This window comes from Culex quinquefasciatus, chromosome 3 (assembly GCF_015732765.1).
Source record: "Culex quinquefasciatus strain JHB chromosome 3, VPISU_Cqui_1.0_pri_paternal, whole genome shotgun sequence".
Classification (NCBI taxonomy): Eukaryota; Metazoa; Arthropoda; class Insecta; order Diptera; family Culicidae; genus Culex; species Culex quinquefasciatus.
Window position 1 is genome coordinate 101651291 of NC_051863.1, and position 21572 is coordinate 101672862.

The 21572-nt window shown below is 41.9% G+C and overlaps 1 protein-coding gene across 1 annotated transcript in view; it reads right to left on the bottom strand.

Moving 5' to 3' along the window:
• The window catches only part of LOC6054049 (GTP-binding protein 1), a 61944-nt gene that overhangs the window by 19420 nt on the left and 20952 nt on the right, over positions 1-21572 (bottom strand). Inside the window, 1 exon segment of the mRNA XM_038263588.1 lies at positions 5382-5691. Coding sequence (XP_038119516.1) covers positions 5382-5619 — 238 coding nt within the window. The 5' untranslated portion in view covers positions 5620-5691.

The window sequence follows — 21572 nt, forward strand, 5'->3', positions numbered from 1 at the left end:
AAAAAAAAAAACTGCGCTGAAAAAAAATAGTTTAAAGAAAAGACAGCTTAGGCTCGATTAAAAAATACAGCAAATGCCATGAGAACAGGGTTTGTTTGTTTTTCCAAGCATTACATGCAGTTTTTCGTATATGCTAAAGAAACATGATAATGATTCAATTATTTAAAAAAAAAATCTTCAGGTAATATACATATTGTTCCTTTAGGTAGTTTACTTTAACAAAAATATAGTTTAGTACAAATCAAGGCAATTTTACAATTATTGCTGCAAATTTTCATTCATACTCTCTAAAATTATTTTTTTATTCTTTCTGGAAATTTATTTCTGTGTTCCTAGACCACCTGCAACAAATATTGCAACTGTTTATCATTTTTTGTCAGTTTACCTGTGAATTTTTAGATTCAGGAAACATCTCTTTCTGCACAATCGTTAACTACCTTCAGATCTAGTAGTTGCGGCCTTCCTTTAAGATACTCATTTGGATTCAGTTTTAAAAATCTAAAGAAAATTCCTTCCTTTTTATCTAAAAAACTGCATGGTATTTCTTGTAACAAAAGCAGATAAATTAAAATCCAAAACGTTTGCAATTAGGTTTGGATCAGAACAGATGAAGATTCATGGATGAACTAATTCATCAAATTTGTATTCTCTCTCACACGCTCTTATATTATGATATCTATTGTTGTGTTTTTTTTTTTCGTTTTGTTGATCAAATATTACATTAAATTTTATATCTCAAAGCAAACCTGCTATTTTAGTTCAAAATTATAATAAACATGTCAAGAACGCAGGGCAGCGGATAGCAAACGAAAACGACGATGACGACAAAAGTCCAAGCAAAGAAACAGCGCGCGCTTGTAGGTAAACAAGCAGGCAGGCAGGCGAGCAAGCTCGTGAGAGAGTTTGAACCTGAGAGAGAGCACGTGCGTGTACGAATTGGATATAAACATCGTTGTTAGGTAGCCCCTTACAGCTGACCGCGCAAAAAAGGTCAGTTTTGGGCGCTAATAACTTCGCGGGAAAAAATCCTAAAAATATGGTGTCTTCGGGAAAAAAAGTTGTTCTAAATTTAATGAAGGTTCTACATTTGAGAAATGGTAAGAATCGGATAATTATGGCGCCTTCTACAGGTAAAAAAGTAAAACAGTTGCTTTTCTCCATACATTTTGACGATTTTTCCCATACAAACTTTAAGCGATTGGAGGGAGGGGTTCCCGTGGTCAGAATGAGCTCAAATTTGGAATTTAGCCTAGTGATGGGTCAATCTTTGATTTCAGGGGGTAGCCCCAAAAAAGTCCGGATTTGGACCACCCTAATACTTACGCTCTTCCACCCTAACATGAATCATCTTGAAAAAAACGTCGGTGTGACGTCTAGAAATGTAACAACTTTTTTTTGTTTATTTTGGTTTCTGCCAAACCCGCCAAACCTATCCAACAAATCGACGGAACCGGCAAGTTGAGAAATAGTTCCTCCAGGGCTTGAGAATCGTTCTGGAATAAATTAATCGAAAATCCTCTCTTATTCTTCAGGGCAGCACCAAACTTACATCCGGTTTCAAAGCTCTCCCGGAGTGGTGACTTTCGTTGGCCCCCTCGCTTCTGGCGATTACATTTTGAATGATTGCGGGAATGATTTTGGTGGAGAAGATTGCGCCAGTTGCACGGAATTATGCAGGAAGCGATTGATCACTCAATGGACCGGCAGGCCAGTTCGGTGCTGCCGAGAGGAGATCTTAGAGTACATTATAAGGAGGAATCCGTCGTGGGTTACTGAAGTGGGGGACCTTACTTTTGGGACAAAGTATTTGTAAAAAAGATGAAGGATCTTTACGCGACCGTTTTTTGGAGCTGGGAGGTTTGGGATCAGGTTTTTGATCGTATTTGGACAAGTCGGATGAAGTTTCTGCCAAATAGAAGAAACGACAGAACCGGCGGGTTGTGCCAAATTTCTTCAAGGGTTTGGGAAACATTCTAGAATAAATTGAGCATGAGCATGAGCATGAGAGACCACCCATGGTTGTCCTTCTCCGTTGCTGAACAGGACCGTAATATCCTATCAATTCAACGATCATACGCTTCAACGATCTAATGGTGTTTCCCTTATCAACAGCATGTATGAATGCGCTGAAAAGATAAAACATCAAGATCATCAAAACTAGATCTGGAACAAATAGGTAACAGTCATTGGCCACCAACGGCGCCCGCCATGTCAGTTTGTAGATCTCGGGGGGGGATTGGGACGGGAATGTTAGTTAGCACAGGCTGCTACCAAGGGTGGGTTCTATACGATATCCACACCCCCGCGTGTGCCGGAAAACTACTTCTACTTGGGATTTTGTTAGTGGGAAAGGGTAATGGCCAGGATTCATCATAGAAGATGATGATGTGACCCAATAATCAATAAATTTCGTTTAATAGGGTGGTGTATTATTCTCAAGGCAAACAATCGGATGCTGCGGATGAGACTATTCCCGTTTATTTGCTGTTGAGTTTAGCATAAATGAGTCAATCTTAGACAGCCGGCTGTGGAAAGATAGAATCAAAATTATGTGTAATTAAAAGGTGAAATATTATACTCAGCGTAACATATTTACTTAGAGTTGACCTGAGACTATTTATACTTTTAAATTATTATAAGATTAGCGACCAATTAATTACTGATGAGTTATCTGAAGGACTTGAACAATCGCGTTGAAGCAATATTTGTCACCGTGCTTTACGAGCTATAATGCTAAAAGGTATTCTCGCGGGAAACGAATGGTTATATCGAACAAACGACCGACGTAGATTTCACGAACAAGTACATACTGCTGTTAAGACCACTTTCGTTTATTAATTTTATAAGTTTTAAATTATTTGAAATGGTTAATCTTAGGCAGTCGGCTGCAGAAAGATGGGCTCAACATTTAATTTATTTGAGTTTTGCTTTAATTTTTCCCGTTTTTCCACATATTTATTATATATTTTTGATATCGGAGGAAAAAAAATCGAGAGTCATGATACGCAATACAACTACACAGAAAAAAATATTCCTGTGAATTTACATTATTTATCATGTACCAAAAGGTATCATGATAAATGATGTATATTTACATTAGGTTCATCGGAAATTTACATTAGATTCATTGGAAATTTACATTAGTTTTGAAAATTTACATTAGTTTTCGAATTTACATTACTTTTGGAATTTACATTAGTTCAAATCAACTAAATCTAATAAGCCAATGGGAATGAGAAGCTCGACTTGGATTGCAGTAGGAAAAGGGTGTGGCCTATGTTCTATTTTAAAATTATTGAAGCGGGCAGCAAAAGGAAATTCCGATTTTAAAAAGTTGTTTCACAGGTAGGGGACGCTTTCTCGTCGACGGCCAAGTGGAATAACGCTGGACTGGAATCGAACGGACGACGGGTAGGATGTTCGGTGTTACTGCTGCTACCCGCTGCCGACTGAGCCATCTTCGCATTTTATAAACGAGCGGCTAAAGCATCAACTTGTTCAGGTCGAGGCTCAGGCAGTGGGCCAGCGAAGTATGAGAGCGATAGAAAGAGAACCAAATATAACTATTTTTAGTTCGGGTAGTTTTTAAGTCAACGTTTGGCAGAAATACATCGGATATATGATTTACATTGAATAGGAATTTACAGGAAGCCGAACACGGGTAGAAATCCATCAGATTTGAGTTTCCATGCTCAGCGTTTCCATTAGATTCATGATTTACATTAGATTTAGATTTAAATTGGAGTAACTTCCATGACTTTTTACTCTTTACATCATATTTCAATATTACATTGAGTGAGTTTACATAAGAAACAGTAATTACGTGCTGTGTAAATTTACATATTTTTTTCTGTGTAATTAAAAACGATCGATCACAAAAAAACAAAAACCCGAAAGAAATGGAAATCAGTGCTTCGAAATGTATTGGAATGTTATTTAACGCCGTACAAAAAACCGCGTGCGTTCAAATTTAAATAACTACAACCTTATGCATTCTTCAAAACACATATTTCTATTCATTTCTACAAAGTCTGCAGCAGAGTTGCATCTGCGCCATATGGGAACACTTCTGTGGAACGTTTACAATCCACATGATCCACAAATTTCAAACACTGCCGAAACTTCTCCCGTTCATCCCAATCTCACTCACACAGTCACATACTTGCTAAACAAACAAAATGAAACGATCTCACCAAATTCAGCTTCGGTTGATTCCGGTGAGATGCTGGCCAAAGAACGGCCAACAAGCAGGTTCAATCCAGTCCTCCGGCCTTCCGGAAAGTTTCACGCGATACTAGAGCCAAAAACTTATTTGAAGTTTCGATGATTTTCACAAAATTACTAAAGCATCACTGCATCATAACAATATTTTTTGCGGGGAAACATTCTAGAATAAATTCTCGATAAACTGGGCTCTTGAGCCGGAACCCGCGAGGCAAAAAGCTGCTGCGATTTAGCACCTATAAGTAAAATTGTCAAAGACCGAGGAATTGCCCTTTTCGGTATTTAAAAGGGGATATGCTGTCTGGCTACAGCTGGGTGATCGAATGGTGGTTCTATCATGTGAACCATGTCGTTTTTATTCAATTTTCAGCTTTAAATCTATGATTAAACTAAAAAACTGCCACCTCTAGAAAATTTTAATGATCAGCCTCGTGCTCAACGTAAACATAAACACAGGCATGCAAACGAACGAACCGAACTGTCAAAGCCAAGAAGCGTAAAGTTAAGGTGATCTCGTGATTCGAATTTCGTTAGTATATTAATGGTACGTTCGTTTGAGGGCTAGTTCCGCACTGAGTGCCGCACTCAGAGCTGTCAAAGTGTTTGTTTGAAGAAACTCGCGCTAGTTCCGCACGAGTTTCGCCGCCATCTTGGAACTGAAACTCTAGTGCCGCACTCGATATTTTTTCAGTTTCATGCGAGTTCCATGCACACTGAAAAAGAATGTTCGTTTGAACCAAAACTGGCACCGACGAGTGTGGCACTCAGTGCCGCACTGGCTGTTCAAACGAACGTACCATAAGGGTGCACAGCAGGCAGTTGTTGTCTTATTATTCCAAATTTGTCAAACTTACGAACCCAATCCTGCAACATTGGGATTGTAAAATTAGTCAAACTTTGTTGTAAATTACTTTGTGGACAGTACTTTAGGGATGAATAAAAAATATATCGATAGTACCCGTAGTTTTGAAGATACTTAAATTTCTGTAATAAAAATCTGGGTGCAAAAGCTCTGGTTGATGTGCACCGTTAACAAGTATATTAAAATAACGTAAGTATACTTAAATTGACTAATTATACTTGGAGTTTCCTGCCCCTTGATATAAATTGATGTAATATGGTTAGCGATGCTAGGGCTAGGCCAAAACTTGTCTTACCTTCTCCAACTCCGATCTCGAACACGGTTTCTCCACGGCTCTCGGACATACGCTCTTGAAGTCTCCTTTTGAGGGCATCGTACTGATCTTCGTTGGGGGCCACCAGTGCAGTTTTACAACGTATGCACGAATAGTCGGGCTTTGTTTGCTCTTTGCCACTAGTTCCCGCCACATCTGTGCTACGTTGCCGGTGATTTAAACCTCCCGAATTTCCCGGATCTATTATATCGTTCTGCATCTTATTCGTTGTCGGTTATGTTTTTGCTTTAAATGCAATTTCCTTCTTTCGAAAAGATACAAAATTATGTAGCTAAAAAATAATAAGTTCACGTTATTTATGCTGCTAAAAAAACATAATTTGGTAACCAGGAGCACGCCATTCTTATCGAGATATTTAACAAAGCAACCGAGATATTTAAAGTGCAACATGGAATTAAAATTCTGTCCAGTTGCTGTGAAGTTTACTAAGACAGCTGTTTAACTCCATGTTACCGGCTCACATCCCTCTTTATAAATTCTCCAAATTCTCGATATGAAGTTAAGGCTATGAAAGGCATAATTCCCAGGCCCGTGATACTGACGTAGCTTGCTGAAGCCGCCACCAAATGTTTGGTGGCGCTGTTTCGGGAATAACATTTCAGAGGGTCACAAATCAAAATATAATAAGTCTTATTTAATTTTTTGGGAAATAATCCTGTAGCTGCTCATATTGATTCTTTTCATCAAAATAAACCATAAATGCCGCCAACAACAAAATATATGTTTAGCATCAGGTCTCAGGCAAAGCTTCCCAGCTGGTGTCTTTTTCAAATCCTCTGAAATGTCTTCCGCAAATTCTTATTTGGCCAATGAACTTACAGATCATCATAATTTTAATTTTAATCTACAATTTGAGGCGGTTGAGCTCAACCATGTTGTTGGGAAACCTTAAGAGCGAGTCCACGAACAGGGCATAGCTCATTGTTAAGGACGTTGTGGGGCTCACGTTGTGGGGCTTTACCAAAAAGCATGTTTTTGAGTCAAACAAACCAACTTCTATGGTACCCCGTGGTTTGAATGTGTTGGTAAATTTTCGACAAGAAAGCTAGAACAGCTGTTTTTAGACATCAAAGTTCAAATTTAGAAACTAATTTTGTTGTTTTGTGTCTATACCTACTGAAACAAATTAAAAAATATTCAAATATTGTGCAAAAACATTGGGGTCCGGTGGTTTAGTGGTTAGCGTGGTAGCCTCTAAATCCCAGTATGGCCTGGGTTCAATCCCAGACGGACCCGGTGGCATTTTTCGAGACGAGATTTGCCTGACCACGCCTTCTATCGGATGGGGAAGTAAAACGTCGTTCCATTAGCGTAAAAGAGGTTTTGAGTGACTCACCACACATAACCTTCGGACGCCTAGAAATGAGTAGAAACTTGCAACAGAGCCCACAAAAGACCCGGGGGTCGTTAAAGTGGATTGCTTTGCTTTGCAAAAACATTGCTAAAATCACTTCTCAATCCACCCCATGTGTCTCGATTTGCCCCGGATAATGGTACACATTTAATTTCATTTTAACTAACGAAACAAAAATAAAGAAAAAAAATATTTTCGTCCTTTCGATTTTGCGCACTTTTCTTCATGTTACTCCCCATAATTTTGACACTAGACACCAAAACTTTGGTACTTTTTAGTCTTCAGTGACATTGTATGCAGATGACAGCCGAAGCATCCCCGTGATAATTCCCAATCGGCCATTTGGCGGCCATGAAGAAAGACACTTGAATTGATTTCGTTTTTCCTGATTGTCACTTGCTCACTGGGTGTGGCAGAAGCGAATAAAAATTTGAATGATTGGCGATCAAGAGCCAAAAGACAAGCGGCACCTAGTGTTGAGTACTAGAACAGAGCAAAACGGGACGGTTGAAATTTTCGCCTTTTTAAGTTATGTATGCAAATTCTGTTTTGTTCAACTCCACGGTTCAAAACAACTTTTGAGCAAAAATTCGAGCTGATCCTGTGTAAACTTTTGATGCTCTATCATTTTACACTTTTCTTTTTTTCCAAAATCTCTTTTAATGCGTTAATTTATAGAGGGCAAAAAGTTCACATTCGTACTACTTGATTTTGACAAAGGACTTTGTCTTAAAGCTCTATCTGCGGTGTCAATGCAATTTTTTTCGAAAATGTAGCGTTACCGTCGCATACCCTCGGCGTGGCATTCTGTTTATGTTGCGTGGATGCCGTGCCAACTATTTAAGCTAACTATTTTAGCCTCTGGAGGATTTAGTGTCCTTCAGACTTTCATCAAAGACGGACCTTACGTTGGGAATTTTATTGCTTACACAGACACGCACACGTTGAAAGAAACAGGTGGTGCACTAACTTGAGAGAAGGTCCAAGAAGTTATTGACGGTTGCCAGAACGGTCACCGGAATACCGAAGTGATTGGGAACAATTTGGTAGGATATCGGCCACACCCGGATTGGCCAGTGCCCTGAGGGAAGGTTCTACCGGAGACATTTATCGAACCATATGACTCGGGGCAATATGGGTATCAAAATTCATGGTTTTTGATACTGGTAATGAAAATGACCATTTTAACAGGATTGGCCACACCCGGAGTGGCCATTGCCCTGAAGGAAGGTTCTACCGGGAGGACATTTACGGAACGATACAAATTGGGGCAGTATGGGTATCAAAATTCATGGTTTTTGATGCTGGTAATGAAAATGACCATTTTAATAGGATTGGCCACACCCGGAGTGGCCATTGCCCTGGGGAAGGTTCTACCGGGAGGACATTAATATGAGCGTTTTTAAAATTTCGTCATTTATGGACAACCCCTGACCAATTTTAGAACATATTTCTAAGGATGATGAGGCAACTGCCCCATGTCTCCCCACCCTGTGCACGCTAGTGGTTCTGAAGAAGTTCCTACCGGACAACCACTTCGCGTGTGGCCAATCCTGGCAAAATGGCCATTTTCATTACCAGTATCAAAAACCATGAATTTTGATACCCATATTGCCCCAATTTGTATGGTTCCGTAAATGTCCTCCCGATAGAACCTTCCCTCAGGGCCATGGCCACTCCGGGTGTGGCCAATATCCTAGTGCGTGCGCGCGCGCGCGTGTGTGTGTGTGTGTGTGTGTGAGAGCAATAAAATTAACACCGTGGATCCGTCTTTGATGAAACCTAAGTAGGCACTGAAATTTTCTGAGGCTATCTGTTAGCTTATATAGTTCGCATGAAATGTGGCTCGCGTGATTGTTCCAAGAAAGCAGAAGACGAGGCAAAATTTGCGCCAAGTTGCCGCATTACATGCGAACTATATAAGCTAACGGATAGTCTCTAAACAATTTCAGTTTTGACCAAAAATCCGTCAGAGACGGATCGACGGTGGCAATTTTATTACTCAAACACACACATGCACACATTGAAAGACACAGGTTTTGCACCAACTTGGGAGGAATTCTGTTCTAATGAAGATTGTTAGGACGGTCACCAGAAAACCAAAATGATTTGGGGCAATGGGTTGGGATCAAACTGGTAGTATATTTACCACAGCCTGGAGCGGCCAGTACACTGGGGAAGGTTCTCCTTTATCGAAACATTTGACTTGAGGCAATATGGGTATCAAAATTCATGGTTTTTGATACTGGACATGACATTTTGCAAATGGCATCAAATTAATAAAATTTTAATTATAACATAAAACTAAATTAACCCTCTACTGCCCAATTTTTTTTTTCGAAAATATTTATTTTTCCCGTGTTCAGGAGGTCATTTTGAGCAACTTTTGTTCTACGAAAACTTTACTTCTCTTGTTTTATGTTTTTCTTGTTTCATTTTTAGTATTTTAATTTGCATTTATCTTGTTTAGTTTATGTTGATTGTGTCACGTTCCCCAGAAAACCATTCCCCCGAATACCATTCCCAAGAAATCCATTCCCCAGAATGAACCGTTCCCCAGAAAACCATTCCCCAGATTGTACTATTCCCCAGAATGTACCGTTCCCCAGAAATATTTATCGTGGTTATTATTATTTCCAAAATTTCCAAAATTTCTAAAATTTCCAAAATTTCCAAAATTTCCAAAATTTCCAAAATTTCCAAAACTTCCAAAATTTTCAAAATTTCCAAAATTTCCAAAATTTCCAAAATGTTTAAAATTTTTAAAATTTTCAAAATTTCCAAAATTACTAAAATTTCCAAAATTTCTAAAATTTCCAATATTTCCAAAATTTCCAAAATTTCTAAAATTTCCAAAATTTCCAAAAGTTTTTTTTTGGGCAATTTACGATCGTAATATTTAGATCGAGAAATCTCGATCGTGATGCGAGAAATAAAGATTGAAATATTACGCCCGGGTGCAATAATCATCACGTTAACTTGTGTCAGCAGTTATTACAAGGCTTGAAAGTTTTCCCTTCTTTAAAGAAGGGAAAACTCTACTGACTGACATAAGTTGAATTCTACCTTTAAAAGGGAGGAGGAGAGTTTTCCCTTCTTTAATTCTAATTTCTTCTTTAATCTTCTTGAATTTTAATTTTAAAATGGCATTTTTCTTCTTTGCAAAATAAAAATACCATCAACGGAAAAACAAAAAATAAAAAGAAACTGCAATTTATTCGGCATTTGTATAACTAAATGTGTTATACAAATGACTGAAAAAGAAGGAAAATATCTTAGAATAATAGAACGAGTCATAGGCCGAATTTACATTTTCTGTTATTTTCTCAAGAATTGTTGTCAAAAAAAAAAATTCTTTGCATGGATAAAGTCCAATTTTTATATTTTCTAAGAATTTCCTAAAATCTTATCTTTGAAATTACTTTGCATCAATTCCTAATATTTTTCGAGAAAAAAACTTTTCTGGGGAATTGTTTTCTGGGAAATGGTACATTCTGGGGAATAGTTTTCTGGGAAATGGTACATTCTGGGGAATGGTTTTCTGGGGAACGGTTTTCTGGGGAATGGTTTTCGGGGGAATGGTTTTCTGGGGAACGTGACACAATCGTTTATGTTTGTTTTTGGTAGTATTTGGCCTACTCTACCATCTAATATAATTACATTTCGCCTATCTAATTTTTTCATGTTTTTACAGTCACTTTTTCAATTTATTGCATGTTTTTCACATTTTCTGCCATAGAATCGCACCATCATCATTTACATTGCAAAAAAATGCGTAGAGGTATAGTCTGGGACACTACAAAAATTACTGCATACTTCTTTTTACTGAAAATATAGGAAATGTTAGTAAAAAACACAGCCAAAGTTGACCCCTAAAAAAATGACATTTTTAAAAACATTGGCAAAGTCACATAAAACAAGTTAAGCTTTCAACCCTGAAATTTTCTAAAATTTTAAGAGTTCTTCTTTCCAATGCTTTTTAAATATCAAAAATCGGTTGGAAAATTGATTTTTGGCGATTTTTTAGATCGAAGCCCGTCTAAAGGCGGGGTTAGGTTGTAGAGGGTTAAGTTGCTATTTCATTTCCTTTTATTACAAGAGATTGAACGCTGGCTAAATTAAAGCCGACTTAATGGTCCAGCTCACACAGGTCATCCTTTAATGACCAAAATATTGGCCGCTCACTTCGTAGCTGGGGAACCACGGGAATAAGGTTCGCGAATTGGACAATGTTGCCGAAAGTTTTCATGAAGTGGGACACGACCTGCAAGTTGGGCTGCCTTTTCAGGGCCACCGCTTCCGATGCTCATTCTCCACCGTCCCTACCGCGCAATCGTCAATCTTGATCGGCGTATTGGTGTACTCCTGGGACTCCTCTTCGTCTTCAGTGGCCCTGGCCAAGTCGTTGACATGCTCGCCAAGCCAAACGTCAATGTAGTGCTTCTTGTTTTCTTCGCTGTCGGGTAGATAAGCGAGGTTGAATTCTATTTGTTGGGACCGCTCAGGTTGGATTCTTGACCTGCGGAAAATGTGGAACTTCAACTGCGGCACGTGGAACTTCAACTGCTTCTACCGCAGGCGGTGAATCTGGCCATTTCGATTGAAGAAGTGTTAATCCGGTGACCTCACCAAAGACACATGCTTATTCCTCGGTTCGTAGGAAGGTGTGACAAATTCTTTCAAAATGGCCATTTCCATTACCAATATAAAAAAACCATTAATTTTGATACCCATATTGCCTTATTTGTATGATTCGGTAAAAGTCCCCGGTAGAACCTTCCCTCAGGGCATTGGCCACTCCGGGTGTGGCCAATTCTGCCAGTTCTGGCCATTTTCATTACCAGTATCAAAAACCATGCATTTTGATACCCATATTGCCCCAAGTCGTATGGTTCGATAAATGTTCTCCCGGGAGAACCTTTCCCAGGGCAATGGCCACTCCGGGTGTGACCAATCCTGCCAAAATGGCCATTTTTATTACCAGTATCAAAAACCGTGAATTTTGATACCCATATTACCCCAATTTGCATGGTTCCGTAAATTCAATAAAATTACCACCGTGGATCCGTCTTTGATGAAACCTCGGTAGGCACTGAAATTGGTCATAGGCTATCTGTTAGCTTATAAAGTTCGCATAAAATGCGGCAACATGGCGCAAATTTTGCCTCGTCTCCTGCTTTCTTGGAACTGTCACGCGAGAATGTTGAACCACTGTTGCCACATTTCATGCGAACTATTTAAGCTAACAGATAGCCTCAGAAAATTTCAGTGCTGAGGTTTCATCAAAGACGGATCCATGGTGGTAATTTTATTGCTCACACACACACACACACACACACACACACACACACACACACACACACACACACACACACACACACACACACACACACACACACACACACACACACACACACACACACACACACACACACACATGCACACATGCACACATTTAAAAATACAGGTTGTTCACCAACTTGGGAGGAATTCTGTTCTAATGAAGATTGTTAGGACGGTCACCCGAAAACCAACATGATTTGGGGCAATGGGGTTGGGACCAAACTGGTAGGATATTGACCACACCCGGAGTGACCATGGCCTTGAGGGAAGGTTCTTCCGGGAGGACATTTACGGAACCATGCAAATTTGGGCAATATGGGTATCAAAATTCATGGTTTTTGATACTGGTAATGAAAATGGCCATTTTGGCAGGATTGGCCACACCTGGAGTGGCCAGTGCCCTGGGAAAGGTTTTCCCGGGAGGACAATTATGGAACCATACAAATTGGGGCAATATGGGTATCAAAATTCATGGTTTTTGATACTGGTAAAGAAAATGGCCATTTTGACCGGATTGGCCACACCCGGAGTGGCCATTGCCCTGAGGGAAGGTTCTTCCGGGAGGACATTTACGGAACCATACAAATTGGGGCAATATGGGTATCAAAATTCGTGGTTTTTGATACTGGTAATGAAAATGGACATTTTGGCAGGAGCGGCCACACCCGGAGTGGCCAGTGCCCTGGGAAAGGTTCTACCGGGAGGACATTTACGGAACCATACAAATTGGGGCAATATGGGTATCAAAATTCATGGATTTTGATACTGGTATTGAAAATGGCCATTTTGGCAGGATTGGCCACACCCGGAGTGGCCAGTGCCCTGGGAAAGGTTATCCCGGGAGGACATTTATGGAACCATACAAATTGGGGCAATATGGGACATTTATCGAACCATACGACTTGGGGCAAGATGGGTATCAACATTCATGGTTTTTGAGAATGGTAAAGAAAATGGCCATTTTGGCAGGATCGGCCACACCCGGAGTGGCCAGTGCCCTGGGAAAGGTTCTACCGGGAGGACATTTATGGAACCATACAAATTGGGGCAATATGGGTATCAAAATTTATGGATTTTGATACTGGTAATGAAAATGGCCATTTTGACAGGATTGGCCACACCAGGAGTTTTCCGAACCATACTTGTTTTGGCAATATTTTCGTTTTTGGTAATTTATTTCCACAGAGGTGCCAATTACTGAAAACATTAAATTATAATTTATTATTTATGATCATATAAATTGGCAAAGAATTAAAAATATAAATAAAAATGGATTTACTTTTAGAGTTAGCATAACATAGCATTGGTGTCTACCCGTAGTTGCTACTCTGTTATTGACCAGGACCTCCAAGAATTGCTCCGTGGACCACAGATGAAGAGTAGGAACCAATCATCACCACTTCGCAACTTTCAAATGTCCCTATCATGCTAGCCAATCACAGCGCCGGCCACGACCAGTGGTAAGACACGGGGAAGTGGATAGGAATTTTAGTCCGATACTTGAGTGATGAAGACCGCTAAATCGGCTGCGTCTTCGACAAAGTATCACGTGAGGTTTGAGGGTGTTAGTAAGATGGGTGTGAAGCCAGGATTCACCGTGGTAAGTGATGCGGCCGGTTAAATCTATTTATAGTCCTAAATTCTTAGTATGTTCTTGGATTCATTTTGAAAGCTTTCCAAATTCGGTTCACCAAGCTTTTTGTGGTGAATTCTGGTCGTGTTGAAAGTTCAATATTCGCCTAACTGTTATGCAACCAGTAAGTGTCCTTGGATTCAACTTGCATTCAAAATTGCATTTCCTGTTCTTAGGTACACGATTCCAATCAAGTTTCTTGGATTCTTATAGCATTCTTAATCCTCCTAGTCAACTAAGCCTCGATGGTCTGGTGGTTAGCATTTTGTCTGCTGACCCAAAGGACGGGGGATCGAACCCCGCCGCGAGCTAATGAATTTTTTCGTTCATATTCAAGTGTTCAGAATTCCTTCTTTCCATAATTTCTCGATAGGAGCAAATGGGAATCGAACCCAGAACCTTCCGCTTACAAAGCGAACAGCGTAACCATTCAGCCACGCCTACCCCTAAAAAATGGATTTACTTTTTAGAGTTTTATACAAAGTTCTTTGTCATATTGGTCATGTAGAACATAACCACCTGCACCTTTTTTTTCTCAAAAGTTGTTGCGGCCGCTTTACCGCAACTAGCTCGATTTTTCTCAGATTTTCGCGGGACTGTAAACCACGTTCTGGACGGAATAAAACACGCGCTTTTCCTTATAAAAAAAACTCTCTGACCGATTTATTTACAGCGATGTTAGGAAATATACCCTTTCTAATCAAACACCTATCTTCGTCATATGGAGAGTTTGATGCTCGATTAAGAGAAAATTATACGCAATAAATCAGATTGAGAATAAATATTTCTTTGTTTATGTTTGACATGACATTTCTGGGTAGAAACCAATTCGATATCTATCCCTGGTCCTAAAAATGGGCTTTGTGTAATATTACACATTTCTGGGTGTACACTGTACATTCATGGATGTAATTTTAAGCGTTTTTTCACAAAGGTGATGTGCATGCTTTTTGATGCGATTTTACCATCGGATTTTTTTCTGTGTACCTAACCAACGGTGGGTCGGATGATGGATCCGGACAAATGTTGAATATTGGGCATAACTCGTGACAGGGTTGCCAGATCTTCAACGTTTTGGACTCGTTGGAAATGTTTTTCGATTGCCAAAAGCCGAAACAGCGGATCTTGTCGTCGACTACGCGGACGACATAGGGGAAGGTGGGGCAAGACGACCATATGGGGCAAGAGCACGGGGTTGGGCACATGGTTGATCCGTAGGGAATACGGAGCAACTACCGTAAATATTGGTAAATACGTATTTACGGCATGCACGAGATTTTGAACGAAATTTTGATCAGTGTGGAATGTGACGTTTCTACACATCAGCAGCAAATGTCACAACCAAAACAGAAACAACGTGAGTCGGTTAAGGCTGTAACGTACGGATTGGAGGAGGACGCGACCGCGCTGGCCGAAACAATCTCCGCAGGTTCAAGTGGATGCCAAGTTCCTCCACCCACCGGTTTCGATCTAGCAGGCCGAAAGCAACTGACCGCTGTTGAAGGATTTGAAGGGATTCTTCAAGGGAACCATGATTCCGCGCGGGGCTGCTACCGTTCACAAGGCGCTGGCCGCAACGGATACCATCGTCGAAGCTGCCGACGAAGGCGGTTGGGATGCGTGTCGACGAATTGTTCGAAAACGCCTAGGACGATGACGATCCGTAGGCTGTGGAGTCGCCGGATGGAATGTTGGAGACGAAGACCTGGAACTGCCCGAGGAATAGGTGGCAAAAATTTCCGCCAGCACCGCCGGTGACAAAGGCTTCTACGCCGTACCTCCGAGAGGACTTCCACCGCCCCACATGTAATCGATCCACTCCCAACTCGCCAGCTCATCCCCATCGAAACTGGAAGGAACTAAATGTTAGGAACACATCCAACGAAAAGCACCAGTACATACTTATCTGCACGCCCTGCTCGTTGTCGAATCCCGCCAAAAAGTTGCCGAAGCCCAACAACTCCTAACCATTAGTCGCGAATACGTCGTCAGTCTACACACCAGCGGCGAACAGAAGCGAATCTGCGAGCTGGCCGCCTACTTCACCCAGGTCAACCTCCAACCTCTTTTCAAGTTTAAAAACTACAAAACCTCAGACTCCTTCGCACGACGCCTCCTCGAACTAAGAACCCGTCTCGAAGTGGTCCGCAATATCCTCCAAGCGTGCGAGATGAACGAGTCCGACGAACACACGCTCTGTGCCGTCCCGTACCGCGACAAACCCACAAAAAAGTTCTCGCTTCGTTGCGCGTCCTATCTGCCACAGTACTAGGGCGTCACCTGTGCCGTTTGAAGTCGGTACTGAATGCCCAGTTTTGCAGCGCTCTTGAGGAAGCCCTATCAAAGTTGTTCAAGAAGCGGAAAAGAGTCTAGCCGCACGCCAAGAAAGATCGGATGCAAGCCAATGCGCAAACCGTTCCCAATCAGTAGTCATCCTGGACCAATCATCGTTCCGGGTCATAACCCGTTTCCTCAAGAGTTCTTCGTGCTCAGCGCGAAGACGCAGTCAAAATAGTCAACCGCCACCAATTTTTTTTTTATTTTGAAAAATTATACAAAATGATTCATTTTTTTCTACAAAATTATCACAATCATTAATTCCTTCTCCGCAGCTCGCAAAAGAGCAAATATGCTGTGGTAATCGTTGAAGCGGTAGACCTGATTGTCCACCTCCACCTGTTACAGGTCTCCGTACACGATCTCATTGCACATGCTGCACCGGAAACATTCCGAATGGTACGACTTGCCCTCAAGTTTGCCCTTTGCCTGCAGGACCATTTTCATGATGAGGTGGCCACATATTGCATACTTTTCCTCAGGCTGCTAGAATCTCGAGTACAAAACAGTCCTGTAGAAGGCCTTTCCACGAAGCGCTCGCCCGCAGGAGCAGTTGGTCTTCATGGCAGGCCGCTCCAGCACCGCTGGCGACTCATCTCCTCGATCTTCCGCACGGCCTCCTTCATCCGATTGGGCGTGGTGTTGGCATATTGCACGGCGGCAAGTTCTTGGTTGAACGCTTGCTGGAAGCGCAACTGCTACTCAACTGCGACAGCGTTGATGAAACGGCAGACGGAAGTTTCCACCACCATCCCGGAAAGTGAGAGGCTGGGTGGCATTTGCGTCGGTGGGAGTCGTATCCAAAGTGGCCATCGACGGCCTATCGGATTGGCAGAACTGCTGCTGCTGTGAAAAAGTTGGAGTTTGGCGTGGTGGCAGTACGAACACTGAGGATTCTTGCTGGTGCTGCATGTGCTCCGACGTCAGCACACGTAGTTGGATTTGTTGATGTCCTCACCGAAGGTTCGATTAAGCGAGCTGGACCTAGAGATGGAGCTGTTGCGTGACGGCGAATTGATTGATGTTGTTTGCTCGAGCTAGTTGGCGGTTTTCGGAAGACGCGAGAGTGAAGGTAATGATCCGTAGGGCAACCGAGGCTTGGTCAACCGTGGCGTTTGTCCGCTTGTCGTTACGCAGTAAAAGATTGCAAGGGAACCGGCGGAGTACCTCGATGAAAAATTATGTCGAATAAATTTCATATTTGTAAACAATACGCGCCATGTCAATGACAGCTGAGAGAACCACACTGAAATAAATCGCATGTAGGAATCACGCATGACCGTAAATATGGATGCACTACGGATCAACATATGCCATATAGGCAATATATGTAGAGTGACCACCTCGTGGGCAAGAGGATCAATCGCTCGTACGGCCGTAATTTTTACAATTTTGATTATTTCCAGTATGAGGAATTGTTGCTAGCACTGCAATTAGTTAATTCTACTACCACATAACCGCCAAAACGACGTAAACGCCACGGGGCATAAGGTTTAGTGAAGTTTTTGTTCAAAACCTTTGTTTTCTTATAATATTTGGAAAGTACAAAATAAGGCTTAGGGTTCGTGTTTTAAGGCTAATTTTATCAAAATACTATTTTTCCTTGATCAGTAGTGTCCCTACCAATGACTTGCACCTATTATAAAGTATGATTTAACCTTTGGTTATTTTGGTTGAGAGCTTGTAACCTGCCTGCTGCAGTTTACCATAGCAACAGTAGAAGTCTGCGAATAACAAGAAGAGTGCCCTAAGCCATCCCAATCAGGGCAAAATTTAATCTTTTGTCTTCTAGAATTTTTTATAAAACCACTACACTTACAACACAAACAAGAAGCCAAGAACCATCATCATCATCGATCGCGGCTTCCCAGCAGCCGATCGGTGCTGATTGCGCGCTGACTCTCGCCAGTGCGTGATCTCCCAGCTAACCGTACGCACATAAGGCACGTATGCACTAGATATTGGGCAATTTAAAAACCGAAGGCCGATCGTTGTTTAATTACCCTAGCACAAAACACAACAAGCACACCCACCGATTATGTTTATGCTCATCATCACATCAACATACCGGACCGACATCAACCATGCCAGCACCAAACTAATTTCCCGATGGGGAAATCAAGTCGAGCAGCCACCCTGGCGACGCCCCGGTACTCACTCTCCAATCTCTTATCGGCCGACGCCAACTAGAGCCGTGAGTGATAAAGCGAGGCGCGATCGGTCAGGCAATATAGCCGATCGTCGCCCGCGGATCGTCATCAGTCACTGGTTTATCATAAAGGAGACCGCGTCGATCGTCAACCCGTATAATTTTCCGCCAGACGATCGACCTGAAGAAGAAGTTTAGTTCGAGGAATTTCTGTGGTGAAAACCGTCTCACCAGTGAGGAAGAACAAGGCGTGGAATAATAACCGCACTGGAGTGCGAGGTGCCGCGACACCGTAAATTGGTCGTGGTGGAGAGTGAGGTGGCGTCTACTATCAGCATGGAAAGCATGGCCATGCTGGAGTAGTTGGATAACTTGAGATCGGCCTTCATTTCCTGTTTCACAAGCTGAATTCCATCATGGCTGGAGCCGTGGTGTGGAGCAGTGCGCTGCTGTGCATTCCTGCCGACTGGACGGCGGGGCTAATGCACCGGATGGCCGGCGTTCTCGCCGGTGACCAAGCTGGGTTCTGCCCGGGCAGCAACGTTGTTCCGGATCGTCGGATACACGGGGTCACACACACACAGGTTTACACCCGCAACTCTAGTTTTAAGGACGCCAACTAGGTTTAGTTCGCCAATATAGATGTAAGTACGCTAAAATCCCCTCTTTTATTTCTGTGTAGGTTGAATTTATCCTTGTCTTGGGAGGGCTGGTTGATTATCTGGGATTCTGTTGGAATTCGACCCATTTGTATTGTTTGCTGTGTTCTTTTGCATCTGTGCAGGAAATGGCACTCCTGCTATTCAATAGTCCTCCATCTTGTCTCATGCTCGCACTTTCCCTGGAAATGGGAGGTGACAAGCTTATGAAAAATCTTCAGGTGGGGCAAGTGTACCTTATGGATTTTAGTATGGAAAAAAATACGAATTGCTGCAACAACATATTTAATTGGGAAAAAAATACATAAACGTACTTAAAAACTGATAAACAATTGTTTAAAAAAAGGTGCAGGTGGTTATGTTCTACATGACCAATATGACAAAGAACTTTGTACAAAACTCTAAAAATCATGCTATTTTTATTTATATTTTTTAATTCTTTGCCTATTTATTTAATCCTGAATAATTAATTCTAATTAAATTTATTCAATCAATGGAACCGGTAGAACCTTCCCTCAGGGCCATGGCCACTCCGGGTGTGGCCAATCCTGTCAAAATGGCCATTTTCATCACCAGTATCAAAAACCATGAATTTTGATACCCATATTGTCCCAAGTCGTATGGTTCGATAAATGTCCCCCCGGTAGAACCTTCCCTCAGGGCCATGGCCACTCCGGGTGTGGCCAATCCTGTCAAAATGGCCATTTTAATCACCAGTATCAAAAACCATGAATTTTGATACCCATATTGTCCCAAGTCGTATGGTTCGATAAATGTCCCCCCGATAGAACCTTCCCTCAGGGCAATGGCCACTCCGGGTGTGGCCAATCCTGTCAAAATGGCCATTTTCATTAACAGTATCCAAAACCTTGAATTTTGATACCCATATTGCCTAAGGTCGAATGGTTCGATAAATGTCCCCTGGTAGAACCTTCCCTCAGGACCATGGCCACTACGGGTGTGGCCAATCCTGTCAAAATGGCCATTTTCATCACCAGTATCAAAAACCATGAATTTTGATACCCATATTGCCCCAAGTCGTATGGTTCGATAAATGTCCCCCCGGTAGAACCTTCCTCAGGGCCATGGCCACTCCGGGTGTGGCCAATCCTGTCAAAATGGCCATTTTCATCACCAGTATCAAAAACCATGAATTTTGATACCCATATTGTCCCAAGTCGTATGGTTCGATAAATGTCCCCCCGGTAGAACCTCCCTCAGGGCCATGGCCACTCCGGGTGTGGCCAATCCTGTCAAAATGGCCATTTTCATCACCGGTATCAAAAACCATGAATTTTGATACCCATATTGCCCCAAGTCGTATGGTTCGATAAATGTCCCCCCGGTAGAACCTTCCCTCAGGGCCATGGCCACTCCGGGTGTGGCCAATCCTGTCAAAATGGCCATTTTAATCACCAGTATCAAAAACCATGAATTTTGATACCCATATTGTCCCAAGTCGTATGGTTCGATAAATGTCCCCCCGATAGAACCTTCCCTCAGGGCAATGGCCACTCCGGGTGTGGCCAATCCTGTCAAAATGGACATTTTCATTAACAGTATCCAAAACCTTGAATTTTGATACCCATATTGCCTAAGGTCGAATGGTTCGATAAATGTCCCCTGGTAGAACCTTCCTCAGGGCCATGGCCACTACGGTGTGGCCAATCCTGTCAAAATGGCCATTTTCATCACCAGTATCAAAAACCATGAATTTTGATACCCATATTGCCCAAGTCGTATGGTTCGATAAATGTACCCCGGTAGAACCTTCCCTCAGGGCCATGGCCACTCCGGGTGTGGCCAATATCCTACCAGTTTGGTCCCAACCCCATTGCCTGAAATCAATCTGGTTTTGATTGTCCGTTCTAACAATATTCGTTAGAACAGAATTCCTCCAAGTTGGTGCACAACCTGTGTCTTTCAATGTGTGCATGTGTGTGAGCAATAAAATTACCACCGTCGATCCGTCTCTGATGGCTTTTCGGTTAAAACTAAAATTGTTCAGAGGCTATCTGTTAGCTTATATAGTCCGCATGAAATGTGGCAACATGGTGCAAATGTTGCCTCGTCTCCTGCTTTCTTGGAACTGTCACGCGAGAATGTTGCACCATTGTTGCCACATTTCATGCGGACTATATAAGCTAACAGATAGCCTCTGAACAATTTTAGTTTTAACCGAAAAGCCATCAGAGACGGATCGACGGTGGTAATTTTATTGCTCACACACACATGCACACATTGAAAGACACAGGTTGTGCACCAACTTGGGAGGAATTCTGTTCTAACGAATATTGTTAGAACGGACAATCAAAAACCAGATTGATTTCAGGCAATGGGGTTGGGACCAAACTGGTAGGATATTGGCCACACCCGGAGTGGCCATGGCCCTGAGGGAAGGTTCTACCGGGGGGACATTTATCGAACCATACGACTTGGGGCAATATAGGTATCAAAATTCATGGTTTTTGATACTGGTGATGAAAATGGCCATTTTGACAGGATTGGCCACACCCGGAGTGGCCATTGCACAGTGTTCGGAATGGCAAAATTAAGTGGAATAAATTGATAACTCTTTTATTTGACGTCCTAGCCACATGGTGTCTTCGGAAGAGTTGTTGTACTTGATAAGGGCTATCTTTTGAAGTTATTGTTTGATATTGTTTATTCGTCAAGC